The 20,891-nt window shown below is 45.3% G+C and overlaps 1 protein-coding gene across 1 annotated transcript in view; it reads left to right on the top strand.

Annotated features, from left to right (window-relative positions):
* Positions 1-20,891, top strand: part of IFT140 (intraflagellar transport 140) — a 242,819-nt gene that overhangs the window by 31,163 nt on the left and 190,765 nt on the right. Inside the window, 1 exon segment of the mRNA XM_065412296.1 lies at positions 8,667-8,842. Within this exon segment, the coding sequence (XP_065268368.1) occupies positions 8,667-8,842 (176 nt within the window).

Raw genomic sequence — 20,891 nt, 5'->3', positions numbered from 1 at the left:
TGGTCTATGCCTGTTTTTCTTTTCAGAAAGAAAATGAGGGTAATCTGTACCATCCAAAAGAGGTCAGAACTAGAGAGAAGCTATTTGTCCCCTTCCTTTCCAAAGATAGCAAATAATTAATACTTTGTGTGGTTGCTAGAACCAGCTAAACCACCAATGTTAAATGATGTCTAAAGCATATTTTCTATAAAAATTATAAATCTTAATATCTCCCTTTTTTTTTCTTCTTTCACTTTTCCTTCTATAGCATGATGCATCTATTCAGTCTTTTTTTTAGTGTCTGTATTTTCCCTTAGACTAATTTGCTTCATGTGATCTCCCCCATCCCCTCCCCTCCCCCAAAATCTTTTCTTTAACATCTTTCTTCCCTGTTTTCACTTCTAGTGGATTTTTTCCCCTCATCTTTTTCTTTCTCTAGCCCAGTTGCTCCCCTCTCTCTAAATCTCCTGCCTACTGGCCCAGGACCAGAAAAGATCCTCCTTATACAGCTGAAGAGTGTTTTGAAGGGTGGGCTGGTGACCAGTAAATATGAGTGCGGCCCTCCAAAAGCAGATTAACTAGATCCCCAGAGTTGTCAGTTAATTTATGCTAATCTCCCAATAGAGTCGTGGTTCTGTCTGCAAGGCTGCATCTACACTGGCAAAAATGGGACTCCTAATTCAACACTGGTTCACCACAAGTGGTGGTAGCAATGGTGGAAACTATACTGGAGACAGGACTCAGGCATTTTGACCATCATGTAATTGGATTTGTTGATATAAAATGGCATTATTTAATTCATTTAGATGGATTACTTGAAAATAGCATTGATTAGCAATACTGGGGAGGCAGCATGACCTAGTGGATAGGGCAGTGGACTGGGATTCTGGAGTCCTGGGTTCAATATCTGATACTGCTTTGCTGGGTGACCTTGGGCAACTAACTTCCCTCTCTGTGCCTCAGTTTCACTAGCTGTAAAATGGGGCTAATGATACTGAGCTCCTTTGTAAAGTGTTGTTTTTGAGATCTCTCGATGTCTGTTTTATTAATTATTTATTATCTGAATAGGCAACACCACAGTGAATTCTAGGAAAGTGAAACAGTAAATGACACTGACAGCAGTTCCTTAATAGATCAAAATGGTGACATCCTTTTAGTGGAGAAGAAACATCTTTGAACAGTGATGTGTTTTAAATTCCATTTGCAGGGGAATTTAGCTTTACACTGAGAATTGTCTTTAGAGCAACCATTACAATGATACACCGCTCCACCTAGTGACAAACTCCTCATTGTGCAAGTGTGTGTGTTTTCTCACATTTTCCCTTTGTTTCTTTGATATGCTATCTAAGCTCCAAATTAGGCGCCAAATTCTACTTGCCCGACTCATTTAAATAGTTTGTTTGTTTCAGGAATATACACGTGCCATTCTAGGTAGTGGTCTCTTACTGTTTCCATTACACCTCTACCCCGATATAACGCGAGCCGATATAACATGAATTCGGATATAACGCGGTAAAGCAGCGCTCCGGGGGGGTGGGACTGCGCACTCTGGTGGATCAAAGCAAGTTCAATATAACGCGGTTTCACCTATAATGCGGTAAGATTTTTTTGGCTCCCGAGGACAGCGTTATATAGGGGTAGAGGTGTGTAAGTTAGTGTTTTGATAATTATTGAAGTCTAGCTTTAAATCCTATCTAGGCTGACAGCAAACAGCGTCTCAGACCAAGAGCTATCTTTTCAAAAAAGAAGAAATTAAAATAATTTGGCCACTTTGGGTATATTTATGCTGTAATCATGGGGTGTGACTGCATCTTGAGTAGACATACCTGCTCTAGCTTTAATCTAGCCACAGCTTCACTGCTCTGGTACCCAAAATAGCTAGATTAAAACTAAGTGTAGGTACGTCTATACCAGCTGCAATTACATCCCACAATTTCAGTGTAGACATATCCTTTACGAGATATGTTTCTTCTTTGAGTGCTGTCCCTGTGGGTGCTCCACTTCAGGTGTTGGTGTGTCCCGGCGCTGTTGATCAGAGATCTTCAGTAGCAGTGCCTAGTCGGGGCGCGTGTGCGCAATAGCTGTCTCATAGCACCATTGGCGCCTCACGTAGCGCGCATACAACCCAACCCATTCAGTTCCTTCTCAACCATCCTCAGCCTGAGACTGAGCTCTGTAGTGGTGTTGAAGAAAACCTAGAAAAGAAGTAGATAACATTAGATTGTTTAGGTAAGCCTCAGTTTGTCGTAATTAGTTGGTTCACTTAGTGTTAAGTTTCAGTTAGTCTTAGTTAGACAGTTCATTCCTCAAAATTTTTTTTTTAAAAAAATCCTCCATTCTGCCAGTCCCAAATTAGCGCTCCAAGGGCTGTTAAAAATATGCCTGGCTCCTCAGGTTTTTAAAGATGCACTTTGTACAAGGAATCAGTACCTATTTCGGATGGGCACTCACTATGCATTCACTGCTTAGGTGAGTCGCACATATCACAAAAGTTTGCTCACAGCAGTATTCTCTAAACTTGAGTGAGGAGAGACAGATCTCTGACTTGAATTCCTCTATTAAAATGAGTTTCTTACGCCTACTTGAGACCCCAGATAACCCTCGACAAGGGACTCTCAGGGCACATCCTCTGTGGACAGAGCTAGTACCCTTTCCTCCACAAAACTGAGAAAATGGCCACATCCTCCCCAAACAGAGAACCATTTAAAAAAACCGGTCTCTGGTGAGATCTCTACCCTCGGTGCCAACCTCAGGCAGTGTGAGTATCTTTGAGGCACCAGGCGCTTCCGGCACCCTCCGTACCGGGACTTCTGCCAGTAGGGGAAAGGAGTCGAGTGGTAGGCACAAACCAGCCTCCTCCTCCACGGCACCAACTATTCCTATGAAGGACACAGTACCACAACCTTTGCCATTGGTGATGCCCCCTCTGCCTGCACCGACTTCATCGGAACCGTCAACAGAGAATTCAAGGGTGGCACCACTGGCACTGACTAAGGCCACATACAAATGAACAGCACCGACCAAGCTACCACCTAATGTGTCAGCACAGAAAGACACGACATCGAAAACAGCAGCACCGCATCCTCTTACACAGAAAGTAGACATGGAAGTAGTGTCTACCCCCAGATCTCCACTGTTCGGCACCGACGGCTCGCCAGTACCAACGGCACTGGACCAGCCGGAATCCCCCACTGCTCCACCATTTTCAAGCGAAGATGAGGATGACCTTGAAGAGGCAGTCTTCTCATCAGATCACTCCTCACCATCAGGCACCAGACCACCAATGTCCCACAAGATCAAGAGAACAGCTTACCAGGGACATGCATCCTTGTCTCACAAATACCTGGACTATCGCCCTCTTTCACACCCTAGGGTTACAAATAAACTAACAGAAATCTACTCTAACCCCAGTACAACAATTGGACTTCATTGGAGCACACGTGGACTCAATAGAGGTGGAAGCATCACTACCAATGACCAGATTCTCAGCACTGACCACTCTCATATCAGTGGTCACAAACAGCCCATGGGTATCAGCATGTACCGGCCTACAACTATTGGGACATATGGCGGCCACTACCTTTGTAGTAAAACATGCTTGACTACATATGTGCTGCCTACAGGGATGGCTGAGCTCGGTATCCATACCATGAAAGCACAGCCTGAACAAAAGCTTAACACTAATATCAAAAGTCCAACACTTCTTAAAATGGTGGACAAGTCCAAGAAATGTATGCTCAGGGATCCCATTTCAGCAGGATCCACCATCCATACTGATCACAACAGATGCCTCACTGATCAGCTGGGGTGCTCCCTTGAACTAACATACAATGTGAGGGAAGTGGTCGCCCACAGAGACACATTTACACATCAGCCTGCTCGAATTACGTGCGGTTTGCAACACGTGTATCCATTTCCTCCCAATAATAAGGAACAAAACAATAAGAATCATGATGGACAACATGGCATATATGTTCTACATAAACTGACAGGGTGGAGCACGATCTCACTCCCTAGGCACAGAAGCCATAAAACTATGGAACTGGTGCATAAAGCACAAAATCACCATTACAGCATCATACCTCCCAGGTTGACAGAACATGATGGCGGATACATTAAGCAGACAGTTTCCCCAAGAACACAAGTGGGAACTGAACGACAACATCACACAACACATATTCCACATGTGGGGGTTCCCACACTTGGACTTATTCGCGACCGAATGAAACAAAAAATGTCCAAGGTTTTGCTCACGAGCAGGACTGGGAACACGATCCCTAGGGGATGCCTTTCTCATCAGATGGAACACACCTCTCCTGTATGCATTCCCACCGATACCGTTAATCTCCAGAGTAATACACAAGATACGAACGGACAGAGCCAAGGTCATACTTATAGTCTTGACAGGGCCCAGAAAGACATGGTTCCCATACCTGAGACTCATGGCGATCTGCACACTATACACTCTCCCTCGGCGATGGGATCCTCTCTCACAAGACGAAGGTCAAGTCCTGCATCTGGACCTGAAGAAACTTCACTTGAAGGCGTGTCTCCTCCCTGACTCCAACATGCCGAATTAACCTGCTCCGAACAGGTTAAACAGATATTACTAAACAGCAGAAAGACATCTACTCGTACCACTTACCTCCAGAAATGGAAGAGGTTCTCCATGTGGTGCCAAAACAAACACATAACCATGCTTACAGCACCAATTCATTTGATCTTTGAGTACATAGTAGAATTTAAAAAAATCAAGACTGTCCACAAGTTCAGTTAAAGTAAACCTCGCAGCCATAACTGCTTTCCATCATAAGATTGATGGTATCTCAGTATTCACACACCTGATCACAAAGTGTTTCCTCACAGGTATACAGAACATGTACCCAGAAATGTACCCACATGGGATCTAAACCTGGTCCTCAGAGGCCTTATCAAAGCACCATTTGAACCACTTACTACTTGTTCCCTACTGCACCTATCAATGAAGGTAGCATTCCTGGTCACGATTACATCCATGCAAAGAGTAAGTGAAATAGGGCCTCTTGTGGCCCACCTTCCACACACCATATTCTTCAAAGACAGTGACGCTACGACCACACCCAAAATTTGTCCCTAAGATAACATCCTTTCATTTCAACCAACCAATTCACTTACCTATGTTTTACCCTAAACCACACAGGACTACACAAGAGACAGTCCTCCACGCTCTAGACGTTAGACATGCTTTAGCATTCTACCTACATAGAACAAAACCATTCCGAAAATCACCAAGACTTTTCATCTCCACGACTGGATGATCAAAGGATCTGCAATATCAAAACAAAGACTTTCAAAATGGATCTCCAATTGCATCCATCTATGCTATCAACAAAAAATAGAACCCCCGACAGGGATCAGAGCCCATTTGATGAGATAAGTATTGACCTCAACAGCCTTTTTGAATAACGTACCAATCACAGAAATATTTTGAGCCGCCACTTGGGCTTCACAACACACATTCATGAATCACTATGCAGTAAGGCAAAGCTCAGGCTCAGATGCAATACTAGGCCTAACAGCGCTAACTTCAACTATGCATACAACTCCGAAGCCCATCCATCCTCAGTAGGGCACTACTCCTCAATCACCTGAAGTGGAGCACCCATAGGGACAGCACTTGAAGAACCTCAGATACTGTACAAGATGTACCCTCTCTTCTTCGAGATGTGTGTCCCTGTAGGTGCTCCACTACCCACCCTCCTCCCCTCTACTTTGGAGTTCGTATTAAAGACTCCATGGTAGAGAAAGAACTGATGGGGTTGAGTTGTGCGCGTGCTAGATGAGGTGCCACCAGCACTGCAAGACAGCTACTGTGCACGTGTGCCCCGACCAGGCACTACTACCAAAAATCTTGGATCAGGTGTCAATGTGTCCTGGCGCTGTTGAAGTGGAGCACCCACAGGGACACACATCTCGAAGAACCTCCGTTACTGCATAAGGTGAGTAACCCATGCTTTTTTGCATTCATTAATTCATAATGGCTCTATTTTAAAAAAAAAAATGCAGTGAGATGTTAGTGTAGACTATGGAGTGCCTTTTGTAATTAAAATAAATGACAAATTAACAACATTTGAAATGTTTATTTTTGTGCTTTTTTTACTTGCCTGGAATAGATGTATTACAAACATTTCTAAAGCTCTCATCACCATGGTAAAACAATCTACAAAATTCAGTTATCAGACCTTATATGAGAGAGTTCGTCTAAAGCAAAGATATTTTAACACTTTAAATTTACCAACAACTCTCTCTTTCATAATGTCTTACACAGAATTGTTGTCATGGCTGCATGCTACAGGTGATTGGTGCACTTATGTAGAAGTCTGATATGAGATTTCCAAAATGTTTTATATCCAGGCCCTAGTCTGTTCAAGGTATCCTGACCTGTACTGAATGCACCCTTGTTGTGTATTCTTTGAAGACATCATTAATTTATTTTACTTTTTTGTCTCTTCCAGGCCATTAATAGAGAAGAGAACAATATTCATCCTAATATACCTCCCCCCTGAACAGTATCCACTCTCTGCTACCCTTTGTCTTTAGAGTCTAACCCAGTTCCTTTATCCACTCAATTAGCTGAGCACTTGATAACTTTTTTTAGAATAGTCTTTGTGTGACACTATAGTGAAAAGCTTTCTTAAAATTCAATTAAAAAGCCTAACTAACCCTTTCTCTTGCTACTGGAGAGGACCTTGAAACAGTGGGTGGTCTTAAGCATATGAAAGTTGATGCTTTGTGTTGCAGTAGCCAAGTGCAACAGAATAACTTAAGTACACAATTCAAGATGAGGTCTAAAAACTGACCATTTATTGTCATTAAAGATCCTATGGAACTTTCAACAGAATAATGTCACTAACCCCAGTATCCTGGCCAAATTACAACTGGGATAATTACATGCTGCCTAACTAAATTCCCCTTGCGATTTCAATTTTATACAGTATTCTCCATTTCATGGCTAAAGCCCTGAACCTGGACAAGCTCTGTGCAAACATACTCCATTTAGGTTAATGGGACTTTATGTGCAGGGGTCTGCCTACATGGAACTCATTTTAGACTCTGATCCTGAACTGTTATCTAGTGTTGCTGTGCACTGACAGCTGCCATGTTGAACACTAGAGGTAGTTGCAACGTTCCCTATGTATGCCTTCTCGCAGGGGTATTGTGAAGCTTGCTGCTTGTAAAATGCGTTGAGATCCTCCTGTGGAAAGTGATAGATAAATACAAAATATTATGGTGGGCTGGTAGTGAAGCCATAATAAAGGTTGCATTAAAGAACGGTATTTAACAAGAGAGGAGAAAGAGAATATTTACTAAGTGTTTGTTTGTTTCAGTTTTTTTCTGGAATAAAACTGTGAGTGTAGTAGGGCTTTTAATTTTCTGTGCAGTTGGAATTTGGAGGGTGTAGTGTATTTAAAAATAAAACAAAATGGAAATAAAAACAAATGGCTTTTGTAATTGGGTCTCTAGTGTCTTACTATTTTTTTTTATTTTTTTTTTTTAAGAATCTCCATGTGTGCTCCTTTGCAAAGAGCACACATGGAGATTCTACACTAAACTTATGTATATCAGTAGTTTACACAAAAACCACTTTTATAGTTTACTGTTTTAGAATTTTTGGGAAAATGTTTATTATTTAATTATTAACTTGATCTGCCCCAATATGAAAGTGCTACATTAATGATATGATAGTGTTTGCTAGGCAGTGATCTGTGTCTATACATGGGAGCAGATTTGTCAGATTCCAATGTCTCATTTAATATTTCGGTATTAACTTCAGCACTGCCATTCTGAAAGCACTGCATTAACTAATGGGAACTTTCTTTTCTAGGTAGTGTCATATGAGTTTCACACATGACAGCAGATTAAACAAGTTGTCAGGGCCTCATTTAATCTAAGATTGACATTTCTCCATAGTTGAATGTTTGCTGCAGCTGCTGTTATTCGCTGTCATTATTTTCTGTAAGGCACTGTATTTGCTTTTCATTTTTCATTTCCAATTTACATTGCTTCTTTAAAAACTAAGGAAAGTCACATTGGAAAAAACTGTTTTAATGTAAGTTAGATTGCTCTGTTCTAATTTAATAACATTGTCCTCCTACAAATACATAGTTATGGTCAACAACCAAACTTTTTCTCTAACTACACCAATATAAAATGTTTACCTTTTTAATATTGTCTTTTCACAACACATTGCTAACATCCAAGGTTTCAGAAACTATCCTGCATCTCTAACTAGGACCATACAGACAAGAAGGACACACACATTAAAGGTAGATGTCCTCCTTTTAAGATAAGCTTTTAGTTTTGGATTTCTTTGAAGAAAAGAGAACAACTTTTTACATGTGTCCTTCTTGTATAAACTACTATACTATTTTAACTCCAACAGTGTATGAGAAGAGAAATAAAAATGTGGTTGTTGACCTTAACTGTGTATTTGCTAGCTTTTCAGCATTTGAGGAATATGTTGTTATTAAAGTAGAACAGAATAACCTTAACCAAGATTAAGCAAGGCTTTTTTTCTGTGTAGCCTTGCCTCTGAATAACTTCTGTTTGTGGGTTTGTCAGACCATTAACATTATTGATCATTAATTTTTGTGGTTTACAGGTGTCTTGGAACAGAACAGTATGTAACTAGCTTGTGTTTACTGCAGGGTCTGTGCATTACGTGAATGAAAAAGGAAAGACAAGCCATGCATTGAGCACAGACAGTCCAATCCAAAAGCTCCTGATCATGGAGAAGAGGGATGTTTTGGTGGTAATAACAGAGAACCTCCTGTTGTCCATGTACACGATCACTCTTGAGGGAGAAGCAGAGGAAATCATGAAGGTAGGTGAGGTAGGCTGAGGGGTAAAGGTTAGGTGCTGCTGAGGTACAATATCAGTTTCTATAGATGTATAGTTCCACTTTTACTTTTGCCAACTTTCTGTTGTATGACAAATTCATTAAGGCCCACCTTTATTTCTTGGAGAAAACCCCACCCTTTAAGGAAATACATATTCCACCTGGGGGGATTCTGCGCCTCAAAATTAAAAATTCTGCAAATTTTGTTTGTCAAAATAATGCAATATAATCGCACCAGTTTCAGTTGTTTTGGTAATTTATTTAAACTACAATACAGAAAAAAAGTCACTTGGTAACTAATACCCTGCATTCCAGTTATAATCCTGGATTTTCATTTAAATTATATTACAGAACACCAAATGCCAAAAAAAAAGTAGAACATCATTTTAAATTACTCAGACTTTCACACATGAAAGTCATACAATTTTGCTAATCATTGTCCTGGACCTGGCTGGGTACTTTGGAAATGCTTGGTTCTGATTGTCCTGACATTTTATTGACTGCTTGGTGAAGGTTTTATTTGCTTGCAAAGTCTTTTTTTTTTTTTTTTTTTTTTTTTTTAAATGGGTAAGTAAAATAAATCCTAAACTGTAATCTAACCCCATTGTGCCACTTTAGTCACTTTTTACCTGTGCCAAGCACAGAGATCTTCCTAGCTATCTCCTTATTATCATTTATAAGGCTTTACATCACTTTGGCAATGTAGGGGCCTTAAAATTTTTTACAAATTTTATGCTCCTGGGGGAATTGATTGAGAATGGGAACAGATAACTAACCATAGGAACATTAACAATGTTACTATGCAGGCAGGCTGCTACATTTCTGCCTCAGGGAATGAGATAAATTAACCATCAACAGCTACATTAACAAAATACGGTTTTGTTTTACAAAAGCTATTTTCTTTAATTTAAAAACAAATTTTCAGTAACATGATACTAATATTTAATTGTTTTTTAGATTCTCAAGAAGTTAGACATGTTACTAGGCAGGCAGGCTGCTACATTTCTGCCTCGGGGACAAAGCCTTCCTCGTGCATAATAAAAAGACCTACCCCCCTCCACGTCCGGTGAGCCGCAGTAGCAATCGAGAGGGACTGAGTCTCTCTTGCTTGTTGGCCCCCTGATGGTGATCAGCATCTCTCTCGCAGACATGCACACCTAGCCCTCTTCCCCCCCGCAGTGATTTGTGTCTCTGAGGCTGCTCCAGGCATGCTGGAACAGACATGCTGCCTGGGCTGCTGGGGAAGAGGCGCGTGTCCCCCCCGCAGGTTTCTTTTGCATTTTTCTGTATGGGTGGCACAGAAATATGCAGACCATATGAATTCTGCACCCCCACAGGGACGCAGAATTCTGTCAGGAGTACAAGGCGGAGCCAAGAATTGTGGTGGTTCAAAAGCATGGGTTTTCTCTTGCATCCCTGGTTTCTCTGTTCTAACCTTTTCTGTCAGGGCCCTGCTCACTCCTGTCCCTTCTCAAGTCCACAAATATCTCAGACACCTTTATGCTGGTAAAACACCCAGTGCCATTTATTTACAGTGTTGGTTCCCACCACCCTTGTACACTGTTCAGCCTTACACCTACAGTCTTAGGGAGCCCTCAGTTCCTGAGGCAAGCAGGCAAGAGCGATCTTTCTCTGTCTGCTTCCTCGCTCTGCCTTTTTGTATATTCTGTCTGACATTAGCCTTCTAGCTCTTCTCCACCCATCAGTTAGGCACAGCTCTTCTTAACGAGGTTTGTTCTGCAGTAATTAATTGGAGCTGCAGTGACCAGAGTGCTGGCTCAGGGGCTGTTGCCCAGCACTCTGTCACACCTTCCTTTTCTTCATTCTTGCCCCCACCCTAACCCATTCACCCCCATTTGCCCACTCATCTCTACTTTCTTGTCTCCTGTCCACTATCTGTCTACACAGACACTGAACATATCCTCCCTCTTTCTGTAGGTCATAGATATGTGTATACACTTTGTGATGCAACAGCCAACAAACATTTTAAAAATCCCAGTTTTTCTGCAAGAATGTTGTCAGGATAAACAAATGGCTTCAGCTGTTCCCATTACTTTAATTTTTAGTCCCATTTGAGCAAGGGTCTGATGTAGAAAAAGATGGTGGTGGCATTCTTAAAATATCCACAATCCCAGCATTATTGGTTGCTTCTATTAAAAATTAGTGCCGTATATACTCAATCATAAGTCGGTTCCTTTATAAGCCAACCCCCCCCACCCCAAGATGGATAAGTTAAAAATGGTAAATTTTTATAACCCGTTCATAAGCCGACCCTATAATTCAGGGGTCAGCAAACTTTGGCTCCCGGGCCATCAGGATAAGCCATTGGTGGGCCGAGATGGTTTGTTTACCTCGAGGGTCCACAGGCACGGAGGTAAACCTAAGTAAATAAAGTGTCCCGGCACGCATGCTGCTTACCCTGACGGACCGGGACAGCAACTGGTGGGGAAACTTTTTGTGGGGGAGAAGCTGGGAGTCAGGGAAGTAACCCCCACATGACCCCACCCTTAGCCCAGGACCCCCAAACTCTCCCCTTCCTATCCCTTCCCACCTTATCTGGGGAGGGCCAGGGGAGGATGTCTCTGACCTGGCTGGAGCTGCTCCGGCAGGCTGGGCAGCACGGCCGCAGCCTGCTCCGGCGGGCCAGACTGGGTGGCGTGGCCGCAGCATGTCCCAGTGAGCTGGGCCTGGCGGCACGGCCTCAGCATGCTCCAGTGGGCCGGGTGGCATGGCCACAGCCAGCTCTGGGGGGCGGGGCCGAGCAGCATGGCTGCAGCCTGCCAGTTCCGGAGCTGCAGCTGCTTCAGAGGCTGGGGGGAGAGCAGCGTGGCCAGAAGTGGAGAGACTCTGGCCCCGCCTCTTCCCTTCTGTCTCTGCTGGCTGTGCTGCCTGTCCTTGCTCCCTCTGTTGGGGGGAGGGACTGTGTCCCACATCTCCTTCTCTATACCCGTTCTTAAGCCGACCCCCTTCTCTGGTGCTTCCCTTTTTTACTAATAAAATTCGACTTATGAACAAGTATATACGGTAGTTAACGATGGTGACAGTTATATTGTCACCATTAGTCACTAGCATTATCATTCCATTAAGAATGGGTGCAGTACATACCTTTCTTAGAGCTCCTGTTTCTGTCTTCAGATTCAGGATGATGGTTTTTTGCTCTTGTTACAACCACAAAGGCTAGAAATGTAAAAATAAAATTAATGTAAAATTCTGCAGAAATGGATGGAGCTACTCATGAAGGGCTGCATAGGGTTCCACTTAAGAATGGCTTTATCCAACCCTGACATTCAGCCTGGCTACATGTTTAAAAATACAGTGATATTGATGTTGCAGTTCCTTTTACCTGGGCTCGGAAGTGTCCATGGTGGTCGTTGCAGTGGAGGTGGGATCGCCCCCAAGTGTCGCGTCCAGCTCTTTGTAGAATTTGCAGGTCATGGGGGCAGCACCGGAATGGCCGTTTGCCTCGCGGGCTTTGCAGTAGGCATTCCGCAGCTCCTTTACTTTAACCCGACACTGCACCGCATCCCGGTCATGGCTCCTGTCCATCATGGCCCTTGATATGTGCCCAAAGGTATCGTAATTCCTATGGCTGGAGCGCAGCTGGGACTGCACAGCTTCCTCCCCCCAAACACTGATGAGGTTCAGCACCTCACCATTGCTCCATACTGGGGATCGCCTGGCGCGTGGAGGCATGACCACCTGGAAAGATGCGCTGAGAGCACTCCACGCCTGGCTGAGCAAACAGGAAGGGGATTTTCAAAATTCCCAGGGAATTTAAAGGGCGGGTCTGACGCTTGGTCACCCGAGGACAGGGCAGGAGAGTTCAAAAGTGATGACCAGAGTGGCTAGAACAGGCATTGTGGGACACTTCTGGAGGCCAATCAGAGCGCGTTAGGTGTTCACACTGGCGCCGCGGCGCTCCAGCAAGAGCGCAACAAACATTATTCCTCTCGGGGAGGTGGAGTACCAGGAGCGCTCCAGCCACGGAGTCAGAGCGCTCTACGTGCCTTGCCAGTGTGGATGGGGAGTGAGGTAGCGTGTACTTGGTGGCTTTATTGCGCTATAACATGCAAGTGTAGCATGGCCCTAGTCTAGTCCCCTGTACTCACGGCAGTACTAAATATTATCTAGACCATTCCTGACAGGTGTTTGTCTAACCTGCTCTTAAAGATCTCCAATGATGGAGATTCCACAACCTCCCTAGGCAATTTATTCCAGTGCTTAACCATCCTGACAGCTAGAAATTTTTTCCTACTGTCTAACCTAAACCTCCCTTGCTGCAATTTTAGCCCATTGCTTCTTGTCTTATCCTCAGAGGTTAAGAAGAACAATTTTTCTCTCTCCTCCTTGTAACAACCTTTTATGTACTTGAAAACTGTTATCTTGTCCCCTTCAGTCTTCTCTTTTCCAGACTAAACAAACCCAAATTTTTCAAACTTCCCTCATAGGTCATGTTTTCTAGACCTTTAATCATTTTTGTTGCTCTTCTCTGGACTGTCTCCAATTTGTCCACATCTTTCCTGAAATGTGACGCCCAGAACTGGACACAGTACTCCAGTTGAGGCCTAATCAGCGCAGAGTAGAGTGGAAGAATTACTTCTCGTGTCATGCTTACAACACTCCTGCTAATACATCCCAGAATGATGTTAGCTTTTTTTACAACAGTGTTACACTGTTGACTCATATTTAGCTTGTTATCCACTATGACCCCCAGATCCCTTTCCGCAGTACTTTGGGGGGAGGGATAGCTCAGTGGTTTGAGCATTGGCCTGCTAAACCCCAGGGTTGTGAGTTCAATCCTTGAGGGGGCCACTTGGGGATCTGGGGCAAAATCAGTATTTGGTCCTGCTAGTGAAGGCAGGGGGCTGGACTTGATGACCTTTCAAGGTCCCTTCCAGTTCTAGGAGATGCGATATCTCCATTAATTATTATAAAATTTATTATAGTACTCCTTCCTAGGCAGTCATTTCCCATATTGTATGTGTGCAACTGATTGTTCCTTCCTAAATGGAGTACTTTGCATTTGGTCCTTGTTGAATTTCATCCTATTTACTTCAGACCATTTCTCCAGTTTGTCCAGATCATTTGAATTTTAATCCTGTCCTCCAAAGCACTTGCAACCCCTCCAGCTTGGTATCATCTGCAGACTTTATAAGTGTACTCTCTGTGCCATTATCTAAATCATTGATGAAGATATTGAACAGAACTGGACTCAGAATTGATCCCTGCGGGACCCCACTCATTATGCCCTTCCAGCATGACTGTGAACCACTGATGACTACTCTCTGGAAACGGTTTTCCAACCACTTATGCACCCACCTTGTAGTAGCGCTATCTAGATTGCATTTTCCTAGTTTGTTTATGAGAATGTCATGTGAGACAGTATCAAAAGCTTTACTAAAGTCAAGATATACCACGTCTACCGCTTCCCCCCACCCATCCACTAGGCTTGTTACTAGGGTGACCAGATGTCCTGATTTTATAGGGACAGTCCCGATTTCTGGGTCTTTTTCTTATGTAGGCTCCTATTACCCCCCACCCCCGTCCCGATTTTTCACATTTGCTGTCTGGTCATCCTACTTGTTACCCTGCCAATGAAAGCTATCAGGTTGGTTTGACACAATTTGTTCTTGACAAATCCATGCTGACTTACTTATCACCTCATTATCTTCTAGATGTTTGCAAATTGATTGCTTAATTATTTGCTCCATTATCTTTCCGGGTACAGAAGTTAAGATGACTGGTTTGTAATTCCCCGGGTTGTCCTTGTTTCCCTTTTTATAGATTGGCACTATATTTTCCCTTTTCTAGTCATCTGGAATCTCTCCCGTCTTCCATGACCCCTTTTTTTTAAAGATAATCGCTAATGGCTCAGATATCTCCTCTGTCAGCTCCTTGAGTATGCTAGGATGCATTTCATCAGGCCCTGGTGACTTGAAGACATCTAACTTTGTCTAAGTAATTTTTAACTTGTTCTTTCCCTATTTTAGCCTCTGATCCTCCTCATTTTCACTGACATTCATTATGTTAGATGTCCAGTCACCACCAATCTTCTTGGTGAAAACCGAAACACAGAAGTCATTAAGCACCTCTGCCATTTCCACATTTTCTGTTATTGTTTCCCCACCCTGTCATTGAGTAATGGTTCTGCCCTGTCCTTGGTCTTCCTCTTGTTTCTAATGTAACAAGAAAACATTCTACAAATACACTTTATGTCTCTAGCTAGTTTGATCTCGTTTTGTGCCTTGGCTTTTCTAATTTTGTCCATTTACCGGACAGTCTCTACGCAAAAGCATAAGTGGACACAAATCTGACATTAGGAATCATAACATTCAAAAACCAGTGGGAGAACACTTCAACCTCTCTAACCACTCAGTGACAGACTTGAAGGTGGCAATTTTGCAACAAAAAAACTTCAAAAACAGACTCCAAAGAGAGACTGCTGAACTTGAATTAATATGCAAATTAGATACAATTAACTTAGGTTTGAACAGAGACTGGGAATGGTTGGGTCATTACACCAATTGAATCTATTTCCCCATGTTAAAATATCCTCACACCTTCTATGGGTCATCTCGATTATCACTTCAAAGGTTTTTTTCTCTCTCCTGCTGATGATCGCTCATCTCAATTGATTGGCCTCTTACAGTTGGTATGACTACTCCCACCTTTTCATGTTCTCTGTGTGTATAAATATCTTCATTCTATGCATCCGATTAAGTGGGTTTTAGCCCACGAAAGCTTATGCTCAAATAAATTTGTTAGTCTCTAAGGTGCCCCAAGTACTCCTGTTCTTTTTGTAAATTTAAAAACACTGTCGCTCTAGGGAGCATAGGGAAATGTATCCCAGAGGGGAGCCCAGAGAAGCAGAAGGGAATCTCAGAAACCACTGAGGTGGATGAGGATTCCTGTGACTCTGTCACATGAGGAAGCCGTGTGCTTCCAAATCTGGGAGGGGCTGAGACTAACTCCTTTCCAGTAGAAGGCAACATGCCCTCAGGAGCAGGGGCAGGAGAGCAGTTGTCAGTGATTAAGGAAACTGTCCCAGTTGTTAGCTGGCAGAGTTTTGCAGCTGAACAAGGGACAGGCACCTTCCTAAGGAGCACAGAGAAATGTGTCTTAAAAGGGGGCACAGGGAAGGAAACTGGGAAAGGAATAGTGGGAGGACAGGAATGTGTCTGCACTGGTCACGAAGGAGAGGATGCCCTGGACCGGATGGCTGAGTCAGCATCTTTGCACTCAGCCTGTGACTCATCTTTTGAGAAAGAGCTGTGTAACTGACCTTCTGGAGGGGAGCAGTCACACAGCTGACTTCTTGGGGACAGAGAAAGAGGTGGTGGAGGGTACTCCATACAAGGTCCCAGTTTTTCAGGATGCTATTTCTGATAAGTTTTTGAAAAGTAACTGTCTCTTTACATCAAGTTGCAGCTCCAACACCTGTGATAACAGAGGAGTTCAAATAAGAAAATTGCCAGGTGGTGGTTTGTGAGAATGCAAATAACCCAACGGGCAGAGAGGGGGGTGTTTTCCCCCAGGCCGGTGAGACACAGAGAGCAGTTATGGGAAAGCTGCTGGGGAAAGGTGCATCTGATCAAAGGGTAAACGCACCTCTCCCAGAGAGTACAGAGCACAGCCCTCTAGGGGGGCAGAGAATGACTCAGTGCTGGGAGGGGGAAACACGGTAACCCCAAAAAGGGAGCTGGATTTTTTTGTATATGTACAGTCCTGGGGTTGGGAGACAGCTCCCCGAAGGGCCAGTCAATATGCAGGATCCCCCTAAATTCCTATCTTGCCAGACCCTGAGGTACCCAAATTCCAGAAACATAGGCCTGGTCTACACTAGGCGTTTATGTCGAATTTAGTGCTGTTACATCGAATTAACCCTGCACCCGTCCACACCACGAAGCTATTTAGTTCGACATAGAGGTCTCTTAAATTTGACTTCTGTACTCCTCCCCAACGAGGGGAGTAGCGGTAAATTCGAAATGGCCATATTGAATTAGGCTAGGTGTGGATGGAAATCGACGCTAATAGCTCCGGGAGCTATCCCACAGTGCACCACTCTGTTGACGCTCTGGACAGCAGTCCGAGCTCGGATGCTCTGACTAGCCACACAGGAAAAGCCCCGGGAAAATTTGAATTCCTTTTCCTGTCTGGGCAGTTTGAATCTCATTTCCTATTTGGACATCGTGGCGAGCTCAGCAGCACTGGCAATGATGCAGAGCTCTCCAGCAGAGATGGCTGTGCAATCTAATAGAAAGAGGGCCCCAGCATGGACTGATCGGGAAGTCTTGGATCTGATCGCTGTGTGGGGCGATGAGTCCGTGCTTTCCGAGCTGCGCTCCAAAAGACGGAATGCAAAGATCTACGAGAAGATCTCTAAAGCCATGGCAGAGAGAGGATACAGCTGGGATGCAACACAGTGCCGCGTGAAAATCAAGGAGCTGAGACAAGGCTACCAGAAGACCAAAGAGGCAAACGGACGCTCCGGATCCCAGCCCCAGACATCCCGTTTCTACGAGGCACTGCATTCCATCCTAGGTGCGGCCGCCACCACTACCCCACCACTGACCGTGGACTCTGAGGATGGGATATTGTCCACGGCTGGTTCCTCGGACATGTTAGCGGACGGGGAAGATGAGGAAGGAGATGAGGAGGACGAGGCAGTCGACAGCGCTTACAACGCTGATTTCCCCGACAGCCAGGATCTCTTCATCACCCTTACAGAGATCCCCTACCAACCGTCCCCAGCCGTTAACCCGGACACAGAATCAGGGGAAGGATCAAGCAGTAAGTGTTTTAAACATCTAAACATTTATTTTTAACAGAACTGGAATATTAACAATAACAACAATGGGTTTTTCATGATTAGTTTGCCCTAGGCGCTTAACGTTTCAGTCCTGGGCAATGCAACTATTGAAAAAAAATCGAACAATGTCCGGTTTTGCATGATTGTTCTGCCCAAGCCGCTCTACTGTTTAGTCCCTGCCAGTGCAGCTACAGTAAAATGCGGTCTACATGTCCGGGGATAGAGCAGTAATCCTCCTGGGACATCTCCACGAAGCTCTCCTGGAGGTAATTGGAAAGCCTTTGCATCAGGTTCCTGGGGAGAGCGGCCTTATTGGGTCCTCCGTGGTAGGAAACGTTTCCGCGCCAGGAGACAATCAAGTACTCCGGGATCATTGCCCTGCAGAGCATGGCGGCATACGGCCCTGGTCTTTGCAGGCTTTCCTGAAGCATTCTTTCTTTATCACTGTCTGAGATCCTCATCAGGGTGATGTCACTCATGGTGACGTGCTTTGAATTAGGTAGGGGAATGTTAGTATTGGGACTGCTTGCCCGTTCCTTTACAGAACTGTAACCGCCGGTTTACAGCCACGCGGTGGAGGCGGGAGAGGGGCAGCATACATGGATCTTTCCCTGGGACAGCCGCGAGGGGGTGGGACAGTGGCAGAGTTCATGCTTGCCGGATTGCTGGCAGCAGAGACTGGCATTGCTTTCAGTGTGAAAGGAGGCCAGTGCTACTATTAAAGTTTTAAGCAGCCACAAGTCTACGGCTTACCATGTCTGCCTGCTACACAAATTCCGGTGTCCTGCCCCGCTTCTCAGATCGGCAGTGCAAGACCCCAGGCACTGAATGCGAGGGCCGAAAATTCGACCTTGTCCTGAGTGCGCATGTGATAGGTGCAGTGCATGGTCTTGTTCACAGAGAAAGACTATGTTCTTTGTTCACAACTACATTTATCTTTCTGAGGAATTCACTCCCTTTTTCCCATTCCCACAGCCACATCTGCGACTGTCTCCCAACCCAGCCTGGCATCACACTCCCAGAGGCTAGCGCAGATTAGGCGGAGGAAGAAGAGGACACGGGAAGACATGTTCTCGGAACTCATGGGCTGCTCCCGAGCCCAGGCAGCCCAGCAGACCCAGTGGAGGGAGAACTTGTCCCAAATGCACCGTTCACACATGGAACGGGAGGAGAGGTGGTGGCAGGAAGACCAGCAGGTGACTCAAACGCTGCTTGGACTAATGAGGGAGCAAACGGACACGCTCCGGCGCCTTGTGGATGTTCTGCAGGACCGGAGGCAGGAGGACAGAGCCCCGCTGCAGTCTATCTCTAACCGCCCTCCCCCGCCACCAAGTCCCATACCCCCCTCCCCCAAAGTCCAAAGAAGGAGGGGCGGCAGAGTCCGTGAAAACTGTCACTCCACCCCTGCAGACTGCTCTACTACTAGAAGGCTCTCATTCCCCAAAATTTGACAAGTCCTTTCCTTCCCGCCTCACACAAGCCCCCGTCCAAGTTTCAACCCCCCGTTTCATGTGTAGTTGCTAATAAAATATACGTTTCTGTTAATTACTGTTTCCATCATGTTCTTTTGGAGGAGAGTCTGTCTGAAGGGGGGGAAGGGGGTTGGTAATTGGACAGGACAGTCACCTTTACCAGGGTACAGAGGCGGGGGCAGGTCCAGCAGCAGGGCACATACACAGTGCAGTGACTAGTTACCCTGGTCAGTCTGGGAGGTGGTTTTCATGTTCTGTGGGGGGGGGGGGGGTTGCTCTGTGACTTTGTGGCAGGGGAGGGCAGTTACAGATCTTATGCAGCGGTCCTTATCCTGGATCACAGAGCCACGCAGCAGGGGATCTGTAACCCTCCTCCCCCTGCCACAAAGTCACATAGCCCCCACATACACGCAGTCCCGATCAGGAGGGCTGGCAGGCTCCGTTGCAACAACCAGTCCACCACTGCGGAGCCTGTCATTCCTGGAGTTTAGAAGCGTCATTTGCATCACTACACTACACCCGCTCCCCACCACAGTCTGCGTCCCAGGTTTAAAACATTCCCGCGAAAACAGTAATAAAGACAACGGTGTTCATTAACAAAATAGAACTGATTTTATTTTTTTGGAAGGGGGTGAAGGGGGTATGTAACTGGAGAGGATAGTCAACATTAACTGGATAAAGAAACTGGGGCAGGTTCAGCTTCTCTGTACAGAAACTTAAAAGTCACTGGTTACCCTGCTCACTCTGGAACCTAGCTTTCAAAGCCTCCCGGATGCACAGCGCGTCCCGCTGGGCTCTTCTAATCGCCTGGCTGTCTGGCTGGGCGTAATCAGAAGCCAGGCTATTTGCCTCAACCTCCCACCCCGCCATAAAGGTCTCCCCCTTGCTCTCACAGAGATTGTGGAGCACACAGCAAGCTGCTATAACAATGGGGATATTGGTTTCGCTGAGATCACAGCGAGTGAGTAAGCTTCTCCATCTCCCCTTGAGACGGCCAAAAGCACACTCCACCACCATTCTGCACTTGCTCAGCCGGTAGTTGAAGAGTTCTTTTTCAGTGTCCAGGGCGCCAGTATAGGGCTTCATGAGCCAGGGCATTAGCGGGTAGGCTGGGTCCCCGAGGATCACTGTAGGCATCTCCACATCCCCAACAGTTATTTTGTGGTCCGGGAAGTAAATACCTTCCTGCAGCCGTCTAAACAGACCAGAGTTTCTGAAAACGCGAGCGTCATGAACCTTGCCAGGCCATCCAACGTTGATATTTGTATAACGTCCCCGATGGTCCACCAGTGCTTGCAGCACCATTGAAAAGTAGCCCTTCCTGTTAATGTATTGGCTGGCCTGGTGGTCCGGTCCCAGGATAGGGATGTGAGTTCCATCTATAGCCCCACCGCAGTTTGGGAATCCCATCGCGGCGAAGCCATCTATGATGGCCTGCGCGTTTCCCAGGGTCACTACCTTTGAGAGCAGTACCTCAACGATTGCGTTGGCTACTTGCATCACAACAACCCCCACGGTAGATTTGCCCACGCCAAAGTGGTTTGCGACTGACCGGTAGCTGTCCGGCGTTGCAAGCTTCCAGAGGGCTATGGCCACTCGCTTCTGGACAGTCAGGGCTGCTCGCATCCGGGTGTCATTGTGCTTCAGGGCAGGGGACAGCAACTCACAAAGTTCCATGAAAGTCCCCTTCCGCATGCGAAAGTTTCGCAGCCACTGGGATTCATCCCAGACCTGCAGCACTATGCGGTCCCAC

This window comes from Emys orbicularis, chromosome 10 (assembly GCF_028017835.1).
Source record: "Emys orbicularis isolate rEmyOrb1 chromosome 10, rEmyOrb1.hap1, whole genome shotgun sequence".
NCBI lineage: Eukaryota > Metazoa > Chordata > Testudines > Emydidae > Emys > Emys orbicularis.
This window is presented reverse-complemented; position numbering and strand designations above follow the sequence as displayed.